General features: G+C 40.8%; 1 protein-coding gene across 1 annotated transcript in view; it reads left to right on the top strand.

Moving 5' to 3' along the window:
• Window positions 1–22484, top strand: part of PLCXD3 (phosphatidylinositol specific phospholipase C X domain containing 3) — a 46454-nt gene extending 23970 nt beyond the window's left edge. Inside the window, exon 4 of the mRNA XM_025894900.2 lies at window positions 22289–22484. Within this exon, the coding sequence (XP_025750685.2) occupies window positions 22289–22445 (157 nt within the window). The 3' untranslated portion in view covers window positions 22446–22484. The remainder of the gene's footprint in view (window positions 1–22288) is intronic.
• The last annotated feature ends 841 nt before the right edge of the window (window positions 22485–23325 follow it).

Genomic DNA, 23325 nt, shown 5'->3' with positions numbered 1-23325 from the left:
CGAAATATTGTTTTTCCAAATTTCAACTAAGATTTTTCACATGAGCCTCAAATGTGTAATCACATCTGCTTCATGGGTACTTGCTTCTTTCTTTGCATAACTCTTATAGCCACTATGAAAAAAAAATGGACCTTTAAAATTATCTCCAGGCTTGGAATGTGTGATAATGTAGAGAAAAACTGAGCTTGTATGTTGAGTTAACTGCTCTAAAAGTAAACATCAAGTATATTCAGAACTGCTCCTCATTTTATGATGATCCTGTTAAATAGGCGAGCAATTAGAAGATGAAATGTAATTAGTAGAACTTGCACAGTCCTCTTCAACCTCACTGCCTTAAAGTTTTGGTAACTTAAAAGTATGTAATCCGTATGAAAAGAACCAAGATATATGTTCCAGCTGTGCTGTGTTTGCTACTTTGAACCATCTCTTAATTAGTTTTAAAAAGATTATTCTGTCCTTTTCAGAATAAATATACAGGTCAAATCTCATCACCATGTCTAGGTAGAAAACATATGGACTTTTTTTACCAGTTACTAAATAGACTTATACATATTATACTGTTTTCTCCTTATTAAGAAATGCTGGTGAAGAGCTTTATGTTAAGATTGCTTTTGGCAGCACTTTTGTGACCGTACTTAGATGGAGTTTTTCCCGCACATTAAATTTTAAAAGATCTGAATGCAAATGTGGAAAAAGGTTGAATTTTTCAAATAATCCTGGTGTGGGGTTTTTGTTTGTTTGTTTTTTTTTTTTTCCTAAACTAGGCATTACATTTGAGAAATATTTCTTTGGCATTTTCAAATAAAACCTGTAGTAATTTCTTTTGTTTTTTCCTCCATCTGTACAGAAGCCTTTTATATATGGATAATATATAAAATTATATATAAAAATATATAAAAATATATAAAATTCAAATTCGATAAAACATACCAGGTTTTGATCTCTGCAGTTGTTTATTAGTCCTGAGATTATTTATGATTTGAAGAGCAATGGCTATCTTAGAGGGAGAACCTGGTTTTCCTCAGTCACAGCATCTGTCAGACTAGAAAAACTGTGAGCAGACACTGTGCAGCAATCCATGCTCCTTTCTGCTATTTTTTAGCTTATGTTGTGAAAGAGCACAGTGAAATATTCCTCTGTAGCCAAGATGATTGGTTTAATGGCTTTTCATCATGACTGCCTGTGGTGGTGGAGGTCCACACATTCACACTGCAGTAGAGCAGTCTCCCAAGGCAATACATTTCAGAAGGAAAAGAGAAGTTATTCCTTAACCTGTTCCCCACACCACAGATATGCAAGATGGGAGGCCCACAATAACCTTGATTAAAAAAAAAAATCAACAAAAAAACCAATTTCATGCTCCTGAGTCTGAATTGAGTGAAAATATACCAAGACTGTTTTCTGCTGATAAGGTTTGCTCACAGGCTTTGTCGTCATCACAGGTAGTGTTCTGTGGTACAGTAATTAGAAAGAAGGAGAAATTATAAAGTCATGAAGCCTTCTGTCCTGCACAAATATGAGAGGAAAAGGCATTTCTTGTAAGGTCTCCCTAGGACCACAGTTCAGTGTAACAAAACTTGATAACACAGATTTCATCTTCATTACTTGAATGAGAGGAATTGCTTGCATGTGTGCACATTATGTTTCTTGGATTTGATGAAAAACTTTGAGGACTATCAGTATGTTTTCAGGCTTAACATTCTGTCACTCACACAGTTTAGATGCCAAGAAATACTCTTTGATTAGCAAACAGTATGTGCCGAATAAATTATGTTCCGTGTGTTCATTGAATTAAATTCACAGTGAGGCAGCTGCCTTTAGTACATCTAAAAGGTGGTTGTGAGACACCCTTTTGATTAGTGTAGAGCTGTTCTTCCTAATAATCTAGTTTGTTTTCTGATTTGCAGTGAAATTACTAATTTTATCTCTGACACTTGAGACAAGCATGATATTCTCTTTGTTGTCTCTGAGGTTTAGTAATATAGAAGAAGACTAGATCTCCTTCAGACGATGCAAAAAACCTGTGGTACTTTTAAAGCTTTCAAAAAAATAGAAAATAAACGCATCCCCTGCCAATTGTCACTTGATTTCCAAATTAATCTCTAAGGATAATGTTCCCTGTGGCTCACATATGACTAAATCCTTGCCTACCATGCTAAAGCTTCCTCCTTATCAACCAAATCAAATTAAAAAAAAAAAAATCCTGCACATAAGAATGAACCTTTGGAAGTGGAGGCAAAGCATCCAATCCACACTATTAACAGCAGGGTTGGTAAGTAGGCCACAGAAGCTGTCAGGAGAAAAGGCATCTCTTGGTACAGTCATGAACTAAGCAGAGTCAGATTTAGCTAGAAATAGGTGGGTATTGTATGAAAAATGATCCCTGAAGTTGCAAGAAGTGGGTTTTTTTTGAGTCAGTTACTGATGGTGCCATATCTCGGTCAGCTGAATTTTTGAGTTTCTGCGTGGCAGGAAGAGTGGGAATTGATCATACTTTGATCCTTGGTACTGACTGATGCCATACTCAAACTATTTTATGTGAAAAAGCAAAACAACAGAAATGGTGATTGTGACAGCTGTATTTTCCTAATTGTCTGTGCATCCTTCCTGATTTGTAACCTTGATATCTGTCTCTGTGATGAACTGCAGGAGAGCAGCAGGCTCCAGTGAGCTGGTTTGGATTTCAGAACTCAACAAGCTGATGTGTCAGCTCTTTAACTGCCGACAGGTGATCAGGGGCTCTGTCCCTCACTAATGTGTGTGGTATAACATACTTGCTTGACTGGACCATGCTTGCCTTTGGAGGTGGTTGTCTTTTTTTGTCTCTTCCCCCCCCCAACCCTGACCCTAGAAGGCACAAAATGGCATTCTGGTATGTTGGTAGGGAATTCAAAAGTACTCTGGCCAATCCAGATAAATCCTTAGTATTTCTATTCTTCCTCAAACTATCCTTAATTACTTTTCCAGTCTTTCCACACAAGAAGCAGTCTCTGTGTTTGCACACAGAACAGCACGGGGAGACGTTGGTTTCATTTGAAGAATCTATCTACCATGTCAACAGGCCTGCACAGTAAAATCCCAAGTTGACTGTGTATGTGTAGTGACATTTCGTCGGAGCATCTGTCTGCATGAGAATTTTAATACAGCATTCCCGTAGGAAGGGCTGGGTGGTTGTGTCTGAAGGCTTTGGTGATGAACCTGGAATAGTATTAAATTGCCACAAAATAACAGGAGCAGAGGATTTTTAATAACTTCATTGAAGCATTTATCTACATACCTACTAGTATCCTGTGGGATTTTGTCCAGAAAGGAGACTGTCATGGCAATCACCAGCTCTGTAACCACCAGCATTATCAGTGTCTTGTTTTTTGGGTGTTTGTTTGGGGTAGTTGTCTTGGTGTTTTCTTGTGGTGGGTGGGGGTGTCTCACAGTCTTTCCCTCTATTTTGTCTGCTTGTGAGCTTTATCATGTTAGGCACCGAAACACCTGCTTGCTGTGTGAGTTATATATACTGTGTTACAGTATATGCTGTGTGACTACTTGTAAATATATTTTATGTGATCCTGTCACCACACTCTGAGCACAGTGTGACCCTTCATGTACAGAAAGCAGCAAGTGTTTTCCATCACAAACAGGAAATGTTCATTCATTCACTCAGCCCCACTGCTGTAAGCTGTCACTAACATCTACTTGTCTCAAAGATTTCATGCTTCAGTCTCTACGGCTGCTGTAGTGAAATTGCAAATGTCTCACTAAGTCAGTTGGGTTTTCTTTGATCTTTCTGCATTACTCAGATCACTAAGGAAGCTCAACAGCTAAGAGATGCTAACAATTGCTGACCCCAGGGAAAATGCATTTGCTGATGTTGGGCCTGGGTCTATGTACCTACTTTTACCTCATTGTGAAGGGATTGATTCCTTGATGGATTGATCCTTCTACTCTTCATTTATAAGGTACAAAATGAATACAGATTTACACAAACAAGCTCTTCCAGATGTATTCACAAGGTGATTTTCAAGCTGGTAATAATTTTCTGTAATACAATGATATGTAATACAAACTCAAACAAATACAAACTCAGTAGGTATTGGGACATCCATGTCTCTCTGTTGTGTTAGCACCTGCAAGCTGCAAGCCATTGCCTTCAGGACTATATGAATAAGTAGATCTGTAGACACATCCTTGTCGAATTTTAAGCAGAGAACTGGACAGTTCTGGACTAACTAACATGTTTGCTATATGTTTGAATGCTGTATCATTCCTGACAGACTTGAGTAATTCTCAGCATCCTCTAAAGCCTTAGAGAGCTTTCAAATGCAATCTAGGGAGAATGTATCTGCACTGTCTCATGAGAAGTCAGCTGTCTATCCCTGACTTCTATCTACCTCCATTTGGATGGTAGGAAAGGTGTAAGATAGGAAAGGGTGTTAAGGAAACCTTAGCTACAGAACCCCCTTAGATCCATTGTCAGAAGGTACACCAAGCCTGCAATTAATTTCATTAAATGCTTACAAACAAGTAGCCTCTGTGGACTGAATGAGCAGTTGGGCATGCAGGCTACAGCCAGAGTTGTGTTGGGGTAAAGCATGCAGAAGAAGCAGGAATTCTGACACCCTGGTGCCACATTGGTGAAAAAGAGATACTGGAAGAGGGGGATGGAAAAGGATTTGAAAATAGGGAAAGCAGTCAGGCCGAATATCTTGGGGATGTACCACCTTCTATATGATGCAGAACTTGCATAAGCTGTAAAAATGCTCATGCTTTTCTTCTGTTAAAACAGTAATGTCTGTGGGATACAATGCAATTCTTTCTTAAGGAGCCACTACTGTTGTGAAAGATGCAGGTTTCATGCAATATAAAGCCTGGAAATATTTAACCTTCTTTTACTGATCTTTTCTTTACAATTTTACTTCTAGCCAAATGTTTCATAATTCTAATTTCCTCCAGAATTGATTTTTTTTTTTTTTTGGGGGGGGGGAGTAGGGGAAAGGCTAAGATATAAAATTGATGTAGTCAAAGATAATAATAATAGTTTGTCTATAATTATAATGATATAATTGCCTGTATTGACCCTGGCTGTACAGTTGCTTCAACAGAGCACAGCTTGTTATATTAAAATGTTTTTTAGTATTTATTTCAGACACTAAGAAAAATAATAAAAGACATGTCTTTAAGATGTTGAATGATCATACAGTGGGATTTGACCTTTGGCAATATTTTAATACTGTAGCTGTTGATCTGAGGGTTTTTGTAACTAAGCAACTGTCATCCAGAATGTATTATATCATAAAAGAGTATTAAGATATGAAGGAGACTAAGTGGTTAGAGTGGAAAAGGAGCTGTGGTGAGATGTAGGCACTTTCCCATTGGACATTTTTGTTTTCTGAGCTATAGCAAAAAAGATGAACCTTGCCATCATTTGTTTCATGGTGGGGTATTTTAACCTGCCTAATTTTATCTTTCAAACAGCATTCTGGAACTCTCAGTTCTTCCAGCATGCACTGTTGTGCAGTAAATCAAGTATGATATCAGATCTTGTGTAATGGACACCTTAATTTTGCTGCTGGACAGCAAAGAGGGACGGCCATGGATCTTTATTCCCTTCCTACTTGGATTTAGAAACAAAAAATCACTAATGTTGGAAGAGATCTTCAAGATCCTTGAGTCCAACCTTTGAACACTGTCATGCCAACTAAACTGTAGCACTAAGTGTCACATCCAGTAGTTTCTTGAACATTTCCAGGGATGGTGTTTCCACCTCCTCCATGGACAGCTTGTTCCAATGCCTAACCACAGTTCCAGTGAAGAAATTCTTCCTGATCTCCAATCCAAACTTCCCTTGGTGCAGCTTGACGCCATTTCCTCATGTTCTGGGAAAGAAGGTCAACCTCCATCTTGTTAAAACCTGTACAGTGTTGTAGAGGGCAATGAAGTCGCCCTGAACCTTTTTCTGGAGCTGAAACAACCCTAGCTCCTTCAGCTGCTTCTTATATGACTTAATCTGTAGACCCTTCCCCAGCTCTATTGCCCTTCTCTGGGCTCATTCCAGCATCTCAATGTCTTTCCCATACTGAGGGGCTGTCTCAAGTGAGCTGTCAGCTGTGTGGGGGTCATGCCGCCCTCCCTGCATCAAGAAGAGAATCTGCCTCTGTGCAAGGACTACTGTTGTCACATCCTTTCCTTAGCCACCTTTCTCCATCTCGCTCCTCCCACACATACTCTTTTTACTTTGTTTTGCTTGCTTCTCTAAGCTACTGCAATCAGTCAGCCCAGCAAGTTTCGTTTCCACTTCAGCTGCATGTGAGGTGATGGTAAGGGTTTGGGCAGTTAAGGTGAAAATATAAATCTGAAACTAGAGTATTACCATCAGCCTTTAAAAATGGTAAAGATTTAGGTAAAAATGTTCCATACCAGGGACCCTGTTTCAGGCTGTTGTCAGGTGCTAGGCAGGTGGTCCTAAAGCTCATTGCTGGAATGTCATCAAGGTATTTGTGTGTTGTCCAAGGTACTGGCACTGTTTCTGAGAAAAGTAGGAGCTCGTGGCGTGACGAGTGCCCAGTCTGATCCATCTGTTAAGCATCCTTCTGCCAAAAGGTAAAGGATGGGGCTCATCTGAGAGGGGTAAGGTCATCACCGTGGCACTGGAAATGAGAGTGTGCTCTTGCCCTATTTTCACACTAGGCACAGTGAGTTCTTCTGAGCCTTTTGCGAATCTCAGCGCAGAACATTTGGCTGATAATGATATGCCTAGTGGTGTTTGCTGCTGGCTCCCTCTCTCGATTGGATAGCATTTCACTGCTGTTACTGTCTGGCTATGCTAGAACAGGAGAGACATAAATCTAGTTGAATGGTTTTTGTCTTGATGGAAACCTCTCTCCTCTGAGCTCTCCAGTCTGAGGGACATGTTTGGAGGCATTAATCCTCCATGATAAACATCTGGAATTTTTTTTTCTTCTGAGCTATTTCTTATAAGACAGATGGGGGGCTGTTGCTTGAAAAATACTTTTCAGCTCAGGAAGGACGTTGCTTTGTTCTCTAGTAACTGAAACATAAGCATCCAAAGGAGAGCTACAAAGATTCTGAAGGATCTAGAGGAGATACCATATGGGGAGTGTCTGAGGTCACTTGGCTTGTCCAGCCTGGAGAAGAGGAAACTGAGGGGAGACCTGATAAACTGTCTGCAGCTTCCTCACGAGGAGAAGAGGAGAGGAAGGTGCTGATCTCTTCTTTCTAGTGACAGGTCTTGAGAGAATGGCATGAAGCTGTGTCAGGGGAGGTTTAGATTGGGTATTAGGAGAAGATTCTTTGCCCAGAGGGTGTTTGGATGCTGGAACAGGCTCCCCAGGGAAGTGGTCACAGAACCAACCCTGCCAGACTTTGAGAAACATTTGGACAATGCTGTCAGGCACTTGGTGTGATTCTTGGGGTTGTCCTGTGCAGGACCAGGCGTTAGACTCCAACCATTTTATGGGTCCCTTCCAAATCAGGATGTTCTGTGATTCTATGAAATAATACACTGGATGGACTGACAACAACGGTTGGTTTCTGTAATTCCCTCTCAGTAACCTTCCTATTCTGCTAACAGCCAGCATTCACTGTACCAGCTGCACAGCTTTTCTCAGAGTACATTTCTTCTGAAATACAGACTCACATCTGCTTGTTGTGATTTTTGTAAGTGGTTTGTATTTTTCCAGGCTTATGTTTGTGAATCCATGTCATCTCTTAAATAACATCTCTGTCGATGCACAATATACCAGTGCATTGGGTCACACTGACAGTATATAAGTCCATGGGATTTGATGAGATGCATCCTGAAGTCCTGAGGGAATTGGCTGATGGAGTTGCCAGGCTGCTCTCTATCGTATTTGAAAAGTCATGGAAATCAGGTGAAGTCACAGGTGCCTGTAAAAAGAGAAACATTGTACCCTTTTTTAAGAAGGGTAGAAAAGAAGACCCTGGGAGCTACTGACCTGTCAGCCTCACCTCTGTGCCTGGGAAGATAATGAAAGAGATCCTCATAGAAGTTATGCTCAGGTACATGGAGAACAGGGAGGTGATTTGGGACAGTTAGCATGGCTTCAACAAGGGCAAGTCCTGCCTGACCAAACCAGTGGCCTTCTGTGATGCATCAGTGGACAGGGGATGCCATCTGTGTGGGCTGTAAAGCCTTTGACATGGTCCCCCACATCATCCTTCTCTCTAAATTGGAGATATGACCTTGATGATGAAAGACTGTTTGGTGAATAAGGAATTGCCTGGATAGTCACATCCAGAGGGTAGTGGTCAACAGCTCAGAGTCCTGATGGACATCAGTGACAAGTGGTGTCCCTTGGATAACTTTTAAAGGTCTATTTCAACCCAAACCAATCAGTTATTCCATGACCTCTTTATTATAGTGTTTCTCAACGAAGTGTCTATCCTGGCTTTTCTCCAGGGGAATTTTAGTGTGTTGTTGATGCATCCTCTGCAGTCCCCTACTAAATTTTTACAAGCTATATAGTGTATTTTTTAGTCTACCTTTTCCCTGATGGTTAGCAGCCATGGTTCATTGATGTGGAGTTCTCATTAAATAAAATATGAGATCAATCCAGAATTTACCAGTATTACTGGAAACATGAGACTTCTCAAAATATGTGCTTATATTTAGTGCTAATCAGAACCAGTAAGAGCGCTACAACATTTTTGTTTTTAAAGCTAATTTGAGCTCACATCAGTGGTATATTGGTTAATACTTTATTTCCTTTGTTAAGAGTTTGGTCTACAGTTATTGGTTTTGTTAGATGTGGCATCAAGTGCATGTTTATGTAAATTGTTTCAATCCATTTGTTCTTTTTCCCATCAATGCAGCTTTTTATTGAAAACTGCAGGTGTTTTAAAGTCTACTCTTTTTCCAGGAATGCTGCTTTTGGAGTTTTTCCCCAGGGAGAAGTCTATTTTAACAAAATATTTTATGTGAAAACATTTCCATTTTCACTTCTATTAATTCTGTCTTGTCATTAGATTTATGTTACAGTGTTAATTGCAATATTTAGTGCTGTTTCTATATTCACAGCTTTTCATTTTTGTAGTCAGAAATAGGTGTTGAACTTTTTTTGATGGGAGAGGCCAACATTTTGGTTTTGCGTTCTAATTTGAAACAAAATCACATTTTTAAATGCTAGAGTTTTAACAGCAATTGTTGGTTTTGATATGTTGGTTTCAGATCTATTTAGTACCACAACAGATATCTAACATTGAAGTACCCAACCTTTGCCTGCCCCTTGATATTGATCAAGTGACAGTCTCCAGATAGTATACTTTTTGTCTCATTCCTAAAGTCTATTTTAATTTTGCTTATGGCTATTAGAACCTACAGTTTTATCTACTATCTATAGGTGAATACCACCAGACAAGCAAAGTAGAATTATTATTAACAGTATTAATTAACCTGGAGTGTGTGGTAATAAGCACTGTAGAAGGGCAGAGTTCTTCAGGGAGACACTATTGTCCAAATAATACTGTGGCATATTTCAGGGTCTTCTACTTTTTTTTTACAGGAGAAATAAGTCAGAATCTGTTCTTAATTTTTCCCTGAGAAAGTTCAACCTCATTGTTTTGTCTAGAAGTTAAATGGCCCAACTGCCCTCTCTAAAATTTAAAATTATTTGAAGACAAGACAGACAGCATGTTGGCAGCTGTAGTCTAGAGGTAGTGATTTGTGACTATGCAATGTGGAAGAGTCTGACTCAGCTTTTTAACTGATCTGAACTTCACTGTCAGTCATGTTATGCTGCCATTGATAGTATCATCTAGACTTCTCAAGACTGTTGGCAATAAGGTTTAATTAAGAGTAAAGATGACTATTTGTATTTGATTTGAGAATCTACCAGTAATCAATGTTAAAAAGGATGTCTTAGAGGTCACCAGAACTATCTATGAGAGTGAAAGAAGCAGATTATATTTCCTCCAGTGGATTCCTTTGTACAGTGAACTGTACCATTACTACCTTAGGGATAGGTCCTTGTGAGTTGGTTAAAATAACTGTTATTAATCCCACATATCTTCATGTCCAGTTTGGGGAGTTTGGAAGTTAGTTTACCAGGCAGTGTTTGAATTGTCAGGATTCCATCTTGAGACTTCTTTTGCCACTCTCAGTATCATTGGGGAAGATATTTCATAATAGCTGTAAGAAGTGAATATGTTCAAGCAGAGAGCAGAGTGATCTGTCTAATCTCCATAGCAGAAAAGCTAGAAGACTAGCATGAGCATTGCACATGTTAAAGCAGACCTCTGAAAACAGTGGTTTAGAGTGGAGAGCAGCAAAAATTAATGACCTAATCTAAAAATGGCAGGGGAATGGTCTGAGCTGCCTCCACTGTTCACAAGAGTGAAGAGCTTAGACAGAAAAAAATGATAATTGAAGATACAGAGGTTAATGGAAAGCAGGATAAGTGTTGATGAGGTTTTGCCAAAGGTAGATAGTGTCATTATGCATTTGGTTTTGTAATCTGTTCTATGGCAATTTCACAGGAAAATTTTGGGATATCAGTAATCAAAGAATCATAGAATGGCTTGGTTTGGAAAGGACCTTTTAAATCATCTAGTTGCAACCCTCCCACCATGGCCAGGGATACCTTCCGCTAGACCAGGTTGCTCAAAGCCCCATCCAACCTGGCCTTCAACACTTCCAGGGATGGGGCATTCGCAGCTTCTCTGAGCAACCTTTTCCAGTGCATCACCACCCTCACAGTGAAAATTTTTTTCCTAAATCTAATCTAAATCTCTCCTTGTTTAGTTTAAAACTGTTCCTCCTTGTCCTATCACTATCTGACCATGTAAAAAGTTACCCTCCCTATATTTTATAAACCCCTTTAAGTACTGGAAGGCTGCTATAAGGTCTCCCTGAAGCCTTCTCTTCTCCAGGCTGAAGAACTCCAGTTCTGTCATCCTGTATTTGTAGGAGACATGCATCACCTCTCTGATCATCTTTGTATCCTGCTCTGGACCCACTCCAGCAGGTCCATGTCTTTCCTGTGCTGAGGACCCCGGAGCTGAATGCAGGTCTACAGGTGGGGTCTCATGAGGGCAGAGGGGCAGAATCACCTCCCTCGAGGTCACACTTGGTATGGCCAGGTGCAGCTGGTGAATAATGTATAATGCAGCTGATAAAGTGTTAAGTAGGATGTTATCAACTGAAGTGGAATTTGAAAACCCAAAACTAAGTTGGACTTGCTGAAGGGTGCTCAAAGAGCTGGGTCATGTCTAGGTTTTCCATGAAGGAACTTGAAGTCAGCTGTAGGGAACTGCTAGTGGAGTTTGCTGGTAACATGAAGAGGCTACAGTGTAACAAAGGAAAGCTGAGGGGAAACATGCAGGAAGACCTGGATATCTCAGTACTTAGAGATAAGATGACATTCAGTGGTATAATGTGCAAGGTCATAGTGATGGGAGCATGCTCTGGTAAGGCGAGATCTCATCAGCTGGGAGTAGCAGGCAAGGCAGATGCTGGAGTGTCACCCATGGTTGGCTAAAGCTGAGCCCTCAATAGGAAAAATCTGGAATAAAGGGTGATATCCTCTTGATACACACCTAGACATTTCCAGCATGTGCAGAAAGGTGGTGATACTACTATCTGAGGTGTGGGTAGGATATCTTTTTTGGATGTTCAGTGCAGTTCTGATCATCCATGTTCTGGGGAGTAGATAAAATTGGCACAGATGCAGAGAGGGACTACTAACTAGGATAAACAGGATGTGAATTGCTGAAGATATTGAGAGAACTTGTCTTGTTAATCCTAGCACAGTGAAGCCCGAGACGCTGTGTGATTGCCTACTGTCTGTAAATATCACAGGGGAATAAATACCAGGGAGGGAGAAGAACAGCTTAGGCTAAAGGCTGGTGTTCTCAACAAGAGCAACATGTATACACCGAATAAATAAATTTAGGCTGGAAGTGAGAGGAGGGCTCCTTGCAGTGAAGTTTTCCAGCAGTCTTACAGATGGAAAAGTGGAAGTGAGAAAGCTGACTGCTTTTAAGATGAGCTCTGCCAGCTGTGAAGGAGGAACAGAGATCATTAGTTAGCAGGTTCCTCTCAGGCCCTCTTCTACAGGAGAACATCATGGCTGCTAACCTGGCTTTCCAAAGGCAGCTATGCTCAGGTTTGTCCATGGCACTTGCCTTATGACTGGAGATGGGAAGACAGGACCTCACAGTGTTCTGTTCCCTGCTAGTCTGCTTGCCCCAGGAGTTCTCTGGTCTTGAGACACATGGGATGGGGACCCCCACCTGGGGATGGGGGAACAGGTGCTTTTGCAGTATTCATTCATGGTTACTGAGAAGTCAAAGAAGTCTGTCTTAGAGGGACAGTTTCTCCTGACCTGGGACGAGCTTGGCAGGAAGATAACCCAGTGAACCTCTTGGCCCCAGCTCTATCCAGAACAAACATTTCTCACTGTAAAAGAGCAGTGACTATTTTGTAATATCTCCTGGGTACTATATTTGGGGTAATTATCATTGGCATAGTAAAGGGTTTATCATGTGAATGCTCTGGGCTTTTTAATTCTGGGTTGTGAGGAAAGTAAGTAGAAGGAAAGAGGAATAGCTCAGGGAAGGCTGCTCCTGGTAAATGATTCACAGCAATGCCCAGGATGCTATTTAGAAGGATAGTGCCTCTGGGATCCAGCTGATTAACAAAGCTGGTTTAGCTGTGGGAGGCCAGAGCTAGAAGCCAGAAAATGTATAAATTATAGTAAGCAGCCTAGTCCTCCTCTGTGGTGAGAGGAAGCTGTTTTTATGGAGAAGCTAGCAGGTGTGTGACATCCCTAGACCCCTTTAGCCTATGGTCTAGGCACCAGCCTGGGGTGCTGGGTGCCAAAACCCTGGGTGGCCACGACAGTGGTGCAATAAGGACCCTTGACCCTGTGTATCCCTTTGGTACACACCTTGCCAGGGAAATTGTAAAACCAGCTATGCAGAAGAAGGTTTGGTGAAGAAAAGAATAGACAGCAGGAAGCAGAAGTGGTGCCTCAGATGGAGAGAGGTACAGCAGGAAGGAATTTTGATGCTAAACAGAAATGTGCTGGGAAAACAGAATTGTGAACACTGTTGATTCAATTTGTGAAATGGGGTCAAACTTGAAGACTAGTTATGTTTGAGGAAAATACGTAAGACAACGGTTAAGCTTGATATTTTCTACCTTAATGTTTTAGAAATATTGAAGTGTTTTGACAGTTTCAAAATAGCTTTTTTTTAAAAAAGACATCTAATTTAAAATTTTAAACTTTAAGACACCAAAGAGTGAGAAAAGAATGTTTAATTGACTACATTGAAGATCATCTAGACATTTAATATTTTTTTTAATTAACTGAAAAACTGTATGTTCCTATATAATTTTGTCTCAACCATCTAATTTTCTGACTTGTTTTAATCACAACATCATTCATCATCTGTAATTATGGCCAATTTCTGTTATTTGGATGTGTTATCTGAAGCCCTTACTATATCCTTTGCTTCTTGCTGTACAGATAGCAGCAAGATACATCTTTTTACTCCAACTTTCTCTTATTTGAATATAGTTATTTTCCTTGCATTTTTCAACATTGCCTTTCATATGAATTATTCTACATATGTCTGTCTGAATAATGTATTTTGGAATATACTGAACAAGGTACTGTGGCAAATAGCTGCCTGCAGTTTCATACCTTTTAGTTGTCTCCATATTCAATAGCAAAGAATTCCAGTATTGGTGAGATTCAGTTTCATTTCAAGGTAGGAAGAAAACAGTTTTGCAAGCTACACTATTAATCTGAAAAAAATCCACTCTGGTCTCCCTGATCACCCCTGTGTGATCTCCAAAGACATAACCAATTAATGTGGAATCATAGAATGGTTTGGGTTGTAAGGGACCTTTTAAAGGTCATCTCATTCCAGCCCCCCCGCCATGGGCAGGGACACTTTCCAGTAGAGCAAGTTGCTCAAAGCTCCATCCTGGCCTTGGACACTTCCAGGGATGGGGCATCCACAGCTTCTCTGGGCAACCTGTTCCAGTATCTCACTACCCTCACAGTAAAGAATTTCTTCCTAATAAAACCTGCCTCTTTCAGTTTAGAGCCATTCCTCTATGTTCTATCACTACATGCTTTTGTAAAAAGTCCCTCCCCAGCTTTCCTATAGGCCCCTTTTAGATACTGGAAGGTGCAATATGGTCTCCCCAAAGCCTTTTCTTCTTCATGCTGAACAATCCCAAGTCCCTCAGTCTGTCTTCATAGGAGACGTGTTACAGCCTTCTGCTTCAGCTATCATCTTCATGGATTCCTCTGGACTCATTCCAACAGGTCCATATCCTTTCTCTGCTGGAAACCCCAAACCTGGGTGCAGAGCTCCAGGTGAGTAGAGGGGCAGAATCCCCTCCCTCGACCTGCTGCCCACACTGCTTTGGATGCAGCCCAGGACACATTTGGCTGTGAGTGGGTTGTGAGTACACATTGACAGTTTGTGTCCAGCCTCTCATCCATCAGCATCCCCATGTCCTTCTCCTCCAGGCTTCTTTCAATCCCATCAGCCCCCAGCATGTGTTGATACGGGATGTTGCCCTGACCCATTGCAGGACCTTGCATTTGGCCTTGTTGAACCTCATGAGGTTCACACAGGCCCATCTCTCAAGTCTGTCCAAGTCCCTCTGGATGTCGTCCCTTCCCTCCAGCATGTCCACTGCACTACACAGCTTGGTGTCATCCGCAAACTTGCTTAGGGTGCACTTGATTCCACTGTCCATGCCACCAACAAAGATGTTAAAAAGTGCCAGTCCCAATACCAACCCTTGAGGAATGCCACTTGTCACAGCTTTCCACCTGGACATTGAGCCATTGACCCCAGCTCTCAGAGTGTGACCATTCAGCCAATTCCTTATCCACTGAGTGGTCCATCCACCAATTTAATGTTGCCTCAGTTCAGAGACAAGGATGTCATGACTGTGTCAAAGACTTTGCACAACTCCAGATCAGAGGAGCAGTTGATGAGCTTGTCTAACTTGATCTGCTGGATTACTGAATAAAAACAGCCTTTGAACAGAGGCATCCTCACAGTAGGTAGTATTTTTCCTGTTAATCCATGGACTATTATGCATTTTCCATACTACCATAAGTCTTGTTTTACAAGGCCTTTTTCAGTCTTGATGTAAAAGCTAAATGCCACACTTACGTGTGGTAGCAGCTCAAGCTTTTAGCTTTAGCATTGCCAGTGTAGTTCCCTACTACATTAACCAAAATAACCAAAATACTACAGTTGTCTCCTTAGTGAGATCTTTTGTACTACAGCATCCACTGAATCCTTTTCCTGCTGTCTGCATTCCGAACGCTGTTAGTTAATGTTCTAGGTGAAACAGTTTAAAACATGGAATCAGGGAGAAATAGGATATTGAACATTAATCACCTCCAGAAACTACAATTTGCTGCTACTAAATATCCCATTTCATTTTTGTACAAGGATAGACATGTAGATTCAATACATTTAGCTGAAATGTTCTTTGAAGGGAGAGTAGGACTAAGCATTTTGAGCTCATTTCTGCCTCTCTTTAAAAATGAAACCCAGAAAGTCAACAATAGCTCAATCAGGGAGAGAAGACATCTGGCTCCTGGTGACTCTGAAGAGTATGCTGCTAAGATAGTTACATTAAAAGATTCATCTGACCCCAGCACAGTTGTTTGTGTCATCTGATTAGATGTGTTTCCAAACTGTATACAGCAATTGGAGATGACTGAATTACAGACAAATTTTTCAGAAGAATAAATTCAGTGTTGCTGGAGGTTAATGTAGGTAGTTCTTGTAACATGTCAGCTGAACGTTCATTCAGGATCTAGGGAAAGAAATTCCTACCCAGTGTTGTCCAAATTTTCTGGTTCTATTCATCCTGACCTTGGTAGTGCCAAATTTATGACAATGCTACTGCTACCTAGAGAGCATCTGAGGGGTATGGAAGTGCATTTGTGGAATTCCTTCCCAGCCTGTTTGTGTGGAGCTCATGTAAATCACTGTGCTTCAGTTTGTTTGTTCCTTGTTTGTCTCAATTCAGCAGTTTGGGAGGACCTGACCTGTTATAAATCAAATCCTGTCAGTGAATTAGGGACAGAGAGGGAGCAAAAATATTTGTTGTGTTTCTCTTAATCCAGACCATTTCCATGTGCTGTTTTCATTTTTCCTCTACAGATCTATTAGCACAACTGAGAGAATTGTAAATTTTGATCAGGGAGCAGAAATAAACAGCTGGCATATAAAAGAGGACCTTTTAAACTAGTTTTACCACAGATAAAATTATGGTAGAATTATATAGTGTGGAATGGTACCTAAGGTTCATCCTCTACAGGGAAGCTTATTTACTGATGAAGAGTAAATCTTTAGCAGGAGCAGAGTGAGGACATGGTGAACACACTTGAGCAGCATGCCTTAATGCCATCATTTTGGTGGCATCCATTTGTGGTTAGTCCAGTTGGAGGCAATGAGGATGTATAAGGTTTTTTATATAGGGATATTCTGAATACAGAGAAAGTTTGTAAGTACTGATTAAATTGAACATTTTCCAGGAGTGATTTGTATCACTCATCTTCATGTAGCTGATCCTGCTCAAGGTGGGCTGGATGAACTTGAATGACTTTTCAAAGTTCTTTCCAGTCGTGATTTTTATGATTCAGTGACACACAAGACATTCACTGCTCCCACTGGAGTGATGAATCTCAGCATCCTTGAAAAGCCAAAGTCAGTATGTGCTGAGTTACGGCTCCAGAATTCAGTGTTCTTGCAAAGGTTGGTAAAATCGGATGGAGCAGGGGAAAGTTAAGGACTACAGGGATTCCTATTCAGGCTTGTGTGAGTACGTCCTCATGCAGAGGGGTTCTGTTTTTTGTTGAACAGTAACACCAACTTGCTAGAAAGGCTACAGGGAGGGAGGGTGTGTGCTTCGCTGGAGGGGGAAGAAATGCCACATGTCACTTTGCCCTGAGCAAAGGGACCTGCTGCAGTTCTCACTGGTGTTATTGGTAATGGGGACTTAATGCTAGTCAGCATCACACCCTGTGAATGAGACTAATTTCTCTTAGTGACTCCTTGCACTCCCAAAGAAAACCTGTTCTCTGCCTTCAGTGATCAAACTCTAAACAGCGAACAGCTCTTTTGATTTGTGTTTGCAAAGTTGCTTTTTCTCCTCCTTTTCCCTGGAAGCTCTGCAGAGAGGAATGGCTGTTTCACCACGGGAGGTCCTGTCTTAGAGTGCTGCTGTCATTAGTCTTCTGTCACATTGTCAGCCTTTGATGACTCAGACTTAAAAAAACCCCAAATGATCAACCCTCTTTCTGAACTAAAATACCTATGAACAGCTTTTTTAAAGCAGATTTTAATACAAGTAATTAGGTCATTTTTTTTTCTGAAAGCTTTTAATGGAGCTTACAGTTTTGCTGCTTGAAGTTACTTGAATGTTTAATTACTATTTTTTAAACAAAATTCAATGTCATTGAAGTCCACTTGAGAGCTTTGATAGATTTAAAGAAAAGAGAGGACTTGAATATTCAGTAGTTTTGAAAAGGTCTATGCCTATTTTGTTTAGATTTAGGTCAGCATTTCTCAGCTGAGTTCCTTTAATGCATCAGAAAATTGTTGCTGAAAGAAGAGAAAAATTTAAAAATAAACCTGTGCATATTTCTGGTTATGCGAGCAAGCAAGCAGAACAGGGAGAATAGAGGTAATAAAATAAGTGTCAAAGCTGAGCCTAGATTTTACCAGGTTGTAAATGAAAATTGCTATAGCAGTGCTATATGGGAAAGTATACGGCTCCTTAAAAAAAAGGCTGAAAATGATGTAGGGTATGTTTGCAGTCATGATGTAAGCCATCATGATACCCAGGTCATGTCCAAATTATGAGTACCTCTGACTGACCTATTGAGGTGCTACCTAGAGATAAATGCTTTGGTCTCAGAAGGAATACAGCTACATTAAGTATCTCTGCATGACATTGCGTTGTTCAGCATCAGTAGGTCCCTACTATGCAGATCTCCTCCAGTCTTTCCCTTCTCATGCAGTCTTTTTGGCAGGTGCAAAGGTCACTCCAGAAATCTGCTCGGCAGTGTGAGTGGTGGGATGGATCTGGCTGCTGATGCTGAGGTGTGGTGGTGGTGGCTGAGGCTGAACCAGACCCTTTCTATGAGGTCCTTCCACATCAGATCAGTCACATCACTTTCCTCCCATCACCCTGGGAGGGAGGGAGGGGCAGCAGTCTGGTACCTCCTGGTTTCCAGTCAATGCAAGAAAATGAGATAATCTACATATTCCTTCAGGACAGAAAATTTATCACCAGGATTCCTGATCTCAATCTATTGTCAAACCCAGGTAACATGCCATTCCCATCCTCCCCTGCCACAGCTAAAGCCCACCAGTCCTGTATCTTTCTCCTTCCTGCACTACTAGTGCCACTAGCTCCTCCACTTCTGCCAGGGATGTGGAAAAGGGAGTTGATTTCAGATGCTGGTTTGTGGGGCAGTGCTGCACTACCTGGCAAGGTCAGATCTGACCAACTCGAACCCAGGACAGTGGAGCTGCAGCAGGATGAAAACAGTGCCCCAGATAGTAGGGTGAGAGGAAAAGACTCCTCTCTTTCTCCTGGCACAGGTCTTGCTAAGGAGCACCCCTACTACCTCCACCCTGGCTCTTGGCTAAGACAAGCAGCACTCTTCTGTGCATGTGCCTCGGGGTTACACATGGCTTTGAAACCCTTAGGAATTAGAAATTATTCCTTTTGAGAACTAGAATTGTGGGCATAAGGGCTGGACTGGACCAGCTGTGGAAGGCAGCAGACTCAGTAAGTTTAAAGGGCTGCAGGTATTCTGCATCTGTCAGTTTTTCCTGCTGCATGGCTCTTAGTTTGTAGCATGTTAAGGTAAGACTTTTCATCTTCTGTGGCCTTCAGAGTGTTTACTCAAGATGCTGACACCCCACAACAGGACTCCTGATCAACTCATCCAGCTTCCTCTGTATAATTTACAGCAGAGCAGCTGAGTCACTGGAGGACTGAAAGGCTTGAGGTTGTCCTCAGGGGAGCCAGAGCCTGTCCTGCATGCAACTTCAATGGTGGCATTGCTGTCACTATTACAAGCATGACTCTGTTTTTTTAGGAAAAATTACACTAACACAATGGACTTTGAATGTATGACTATGCCTCTGTAGTTATTGGAGTAACAGCAGAGATTACAAACCTTGAGCATCTAAAAGTGTAGTCTGTGCTCAGATGGCTGGGTTCTCCTCAGTCCTTGTAAGCTTGGATCTGAACCCAGACTGGTGCCACATTGTTGCCAGAGCTGCAGTGAGATCCTAAAGCATGGACATCCTCTGCAGGAGAGCCGGGATCTGCCTAACACAGAGGCAGTAATGCTGTCAGGGTTGGCAGACTGAGGGGCTTGGGCATATATGCTCATGTGTAAAATAATTTCTTATCAACATTGCATGATGGATTGGGTTTGCATGGCAAGGTTTTGGTAGCGGGGGGTGCTGCAGGGGTGGCTTCTGTGAGAAGTTTCTAGAAGCTTCCCCTGTGTCTGACAGAGCGCAGCGCAAGAACATCTATGAAGACCATGGCACATGCTGGGTTTCTATGAGCACAGTCATGTAGGTGGTTTGTTCACCTGACTAAAACCCTCGGTGAGAGCAATCACTAGTTTGAGGCACAATTTGGAAATGAAAAGTAAGGGGTGAACAAGTTTTTTACTGCTACCACCCTGAGGAATGTTAAGTCAGGCTTATTCTAATAATTATTGTGAGCATGTGAGATATTTGTACTGAAACTGAACAACATGTGGTTTCTTACAGTGATTGGTGTAATCCACTTTCAAGATGGCACTATAGGAGAAAGATGACCTGTATGGGTTTTTGTATTAATTTCTATCATAAACAGAGTCACATAGCCTAGATCAAATCTTTCGGGTCAGTGAAAACTATTCTTCAGTTGTGTTTTTGTACAAGATTGTGTTATTTGGCTTTGCTGTGCAAATAAGCTTTTTTGTTTGATAATGTGATTCATTTCTGACTTATCTTTAAATGCTCTCTAGTCTCATGAACAAAAGATTTCCATTACTTTATCTAACAATATGCATATGAGCAAGGGGTCATGCAACTGTGTCCTGTGTGAAATATCAATAAAAGAGAAATAACCCATTGAACTGTCAAGCCAAACTGCAGAAGAAATGTCAGGGCAGACTGAGTTTAAGATAAGGCACTAATCAAAAGGGGGCATGACTTTGTTGAAGGCTGGCTTAATAAGAATACATTAGGAAGAGGAAAACGGTATTTTGATCAGTATGGGTAGGTGTATGGATGGCAAACTCTATGGTCTGAAGGCAGAATTACATCAGAAATAGCTCCAGAACAAATGAAAGACACCAAAAGAAGTTAACTATGCCTCGAGGGGGTGTAAAATATCAAGGTCATCAACTTATACAGAGGGAAGGAAGGAAAAATCTGTGCCTGCCTACAATCAATCAGTTCACTTTTAAACCCCAAACTCTTTGGGCTTAAATAGGATGGTATTAAATACAAAGGCAACACACTGCCATCTTTTAAGTTCAACCTTGTATCTTTGTCCAGAGTTCAGCAGTACATCTCACATGTGAAGATGAAGTGGAATTTACAGATGCTCTGAGTTGCCTTTTATCGCCTTGGTGGTCTATGCTTTTCTGCTGAGATCTGTCCTGGTTCTTGTTGCTTGCAGATCTTTTCAAGCAGCCCAGCATTGCTGGGTATTTAACACCTAACCTGTGCCTGTTACAGTTCCACAGAGTGCAGCTCCCCAGGATTGCATAGACTTAAATCTAAAGGTGCTGACTGGGTTCATAAACAGCAGAGTGCTTCAGTTCAGTTTTATGAGGTGGTGTGCATTCAGTCATACTGAATCAATGACTGAAATAAAATATTTTGCTGGCCTTAGATGTGAATCTTATGGTGGATTCAAGTACATCTTGATGAAGCAAAATGTTCGTGTTGTGCTTTCTCCTGTAAAATCAGAGGCATATAATTATAACTGCTTGGGGTTTTTTTCTGTTTTAAACACTAACTGATTCTAGTAGCCACTGACAAGTACAATCTGTGTCTGCCAATAGTTCTCTTTTCTTTAGATCTAAAGCTTTTGAAAGCAGATTTAGGTTCAGCATGTTCAACTTGATTTAAATTATTGTCAGGCCAAAATTTTACATGTACCTTGCCCCTGTGAAAAAGGCTGCACAACATGCTGACTGAGGGGCAATCACATATTTATAGACCTTAGAGAAAAGGGAGAACACAATGTTCATCTAAACTCACTGCAGCCCTGCCCAGACCTTAGGTTCTTTTATTTAACTCAGCAGCTTGAGGTTGACCAAGAGTATAATTTTGGAACAATATCGAGGCTTGATTTAAGGACTTAAAGTGCTGCAGAGTTTGTCACAGTCATTGGGATTTTGCTTCAGTGGTCAATTACCCTTTCTCTGAAAAATGCCCTTTCTCTGAAAAAATCTGTACCTTGGTTTTTTTTGAATTCTCTTAACTTCTTTCTTATGAAAACTGGATTTTGCTGTTTGACTTCCTCAGCAGGCCTAAGAAGCCTTTTATTTTCCCATAGATATTTTTTGTGATTGTTATTTTGTATTTTCACAGATCAGAAAAATTTCTGTACATTCACAAACCCAGTTAGGCAGGCATCTTTTGCACCCCAATATTCCTGTGCTAAGGATCTGACATAATAAAAATATGACATCTTAGAAGAGAGTTGGTGGGATTAAATATAATTCATGGCTGAGATGTCAATACTGTGGACGAAAAGGTATTGTGGTATATGCTGTACTTACACTGTAGAAGTCATGGTTGCTCCAGTGTCTCTCAAAATATTATTTTCACCATTTCCTTCAATGTGTCAAACATGCTTTAAATGACTTGAGTGCTCTGTTATTTCTTTTTCCATAAACAATTCTTATGGAGTCATGTGGCCAGATGATAACAAAAAGGTATCTGGTCCATTCCCTTGTCCCTGGGCAAAATCAGTAATTACTCTGAGCCTGTATGATCTTCCTTCCATTCTTTTCTACTGAGAAGTTGAAATACGATCAACATATTATTTCCACAGAGAATGAAAATTACAAAAAAAAAAAAAAAAGTTTTCAAAAAGCCTGAGTCCTTTCTCACATGCTAGCAGAGAAAACTTAGAAACCAAGTAAGATCGATGGGAGTCACTGTTGGTAAATCCTGCCTCAATGCATTTGTCTCGTTGATTTATGACTAATTATTGTTCCTCTTTTCTCCTTAGGGCGCTTCCTGCGATGATGGAGTGGGTCCGAACTCAGAAGGCAGGAGAAAGTGGTGTGAATATTATCACTGCAGATTTTGTAGAACTTGGTGACTTTATCAGCACAGTCATAAAGCTCAACTACGCCCTGGGTGAAGGTGAAGATGACACTACTTGATAGTACTGTGATATATGTGTTGTTGCATTATTTAGCATTAAAAAAAAAAAGATTGTATTCTAAAAGACTTATATTGTAAAACACTCATCTTCTTGTAACACACTGAGGTGTTTAGGGCTTTAGTGGGTGGGCATAAGGAAAATGTTTTCATCATTTATGATCATTTATCACATTTGTGTTTCATGTGAAGAGCAAAACTAAACATGTTTACAGTGTTTGATGAAAGAAGGCCATTTACAGGTTCTCCATGAGGTACCAAATGTGATTCATGTGTCTTCTGTGGTTATGAACAGTGCCAAGAAACTTGTTGCAAGGGGATGTATATTGTCCTCTTCCTGCTCACAGCAGGATTCCCAGCGGTGTGAGCATTACACTGGGAGATTGAGGGCAGTATATCTGGCATGAAAATTTTAAGCTGCTACATTTCATCTCTTAGGTGGTTTAACCGATCGTATTTATCAATGAGCTACAGGTTTAAATGCCTTTGTGATGTGAATCCAAGGTCATGCTTTAACACACACATAATCAGTGGACAGTAAACATGATGTGTTACATACCATAATCAGTGGACAATAAACATGGTGTGTTATGTACCATAATAAGTGGACAGTAAACATGATGTACTGTGTAGCTTGCACAGAGCACAGACTAAATCCTGCTTGCTTTTCATTCTTAAAATAGGTTTTCCAATGTCTCTGCCTCAGGTCAAGCCAGCAGATAATGTGATACTGGCCTAACTCTGTAATCACAGAATCATAGAATGGCCTGAGTTGGAATGGACCTTGAAGATCATCTAGTTCCAACACCCCTGCTATGAGCAGGATAATTTTCACTAGACCAGGGCTCAGAGCACCCTCCAGCATGGCTTTAAACACTTCAG

The sequence above is a fragment of the Manacus vitellinus genome, unplaced genomic scaffold, assembly GCF_001715985.3.
Source record: "Manacus vitellinus isolate BGI_N305 unplaced genomic scaffold, ASM171598v3 scaffold_18_pilon, whole genome shotgun sequence".
Classification (NCBI taxonomy): domain Eukaryota; kingdom Metazoa; phylum Chordata; class Aves; order Passeriformes; family Pipridae; genus Manacus; species Manacus vitellinus.
The sequence above is the reverse complement of the archived record's forward strand: the minus strand, read 5'-3'. Positions and strand labels throughout refer to the sequence as shown.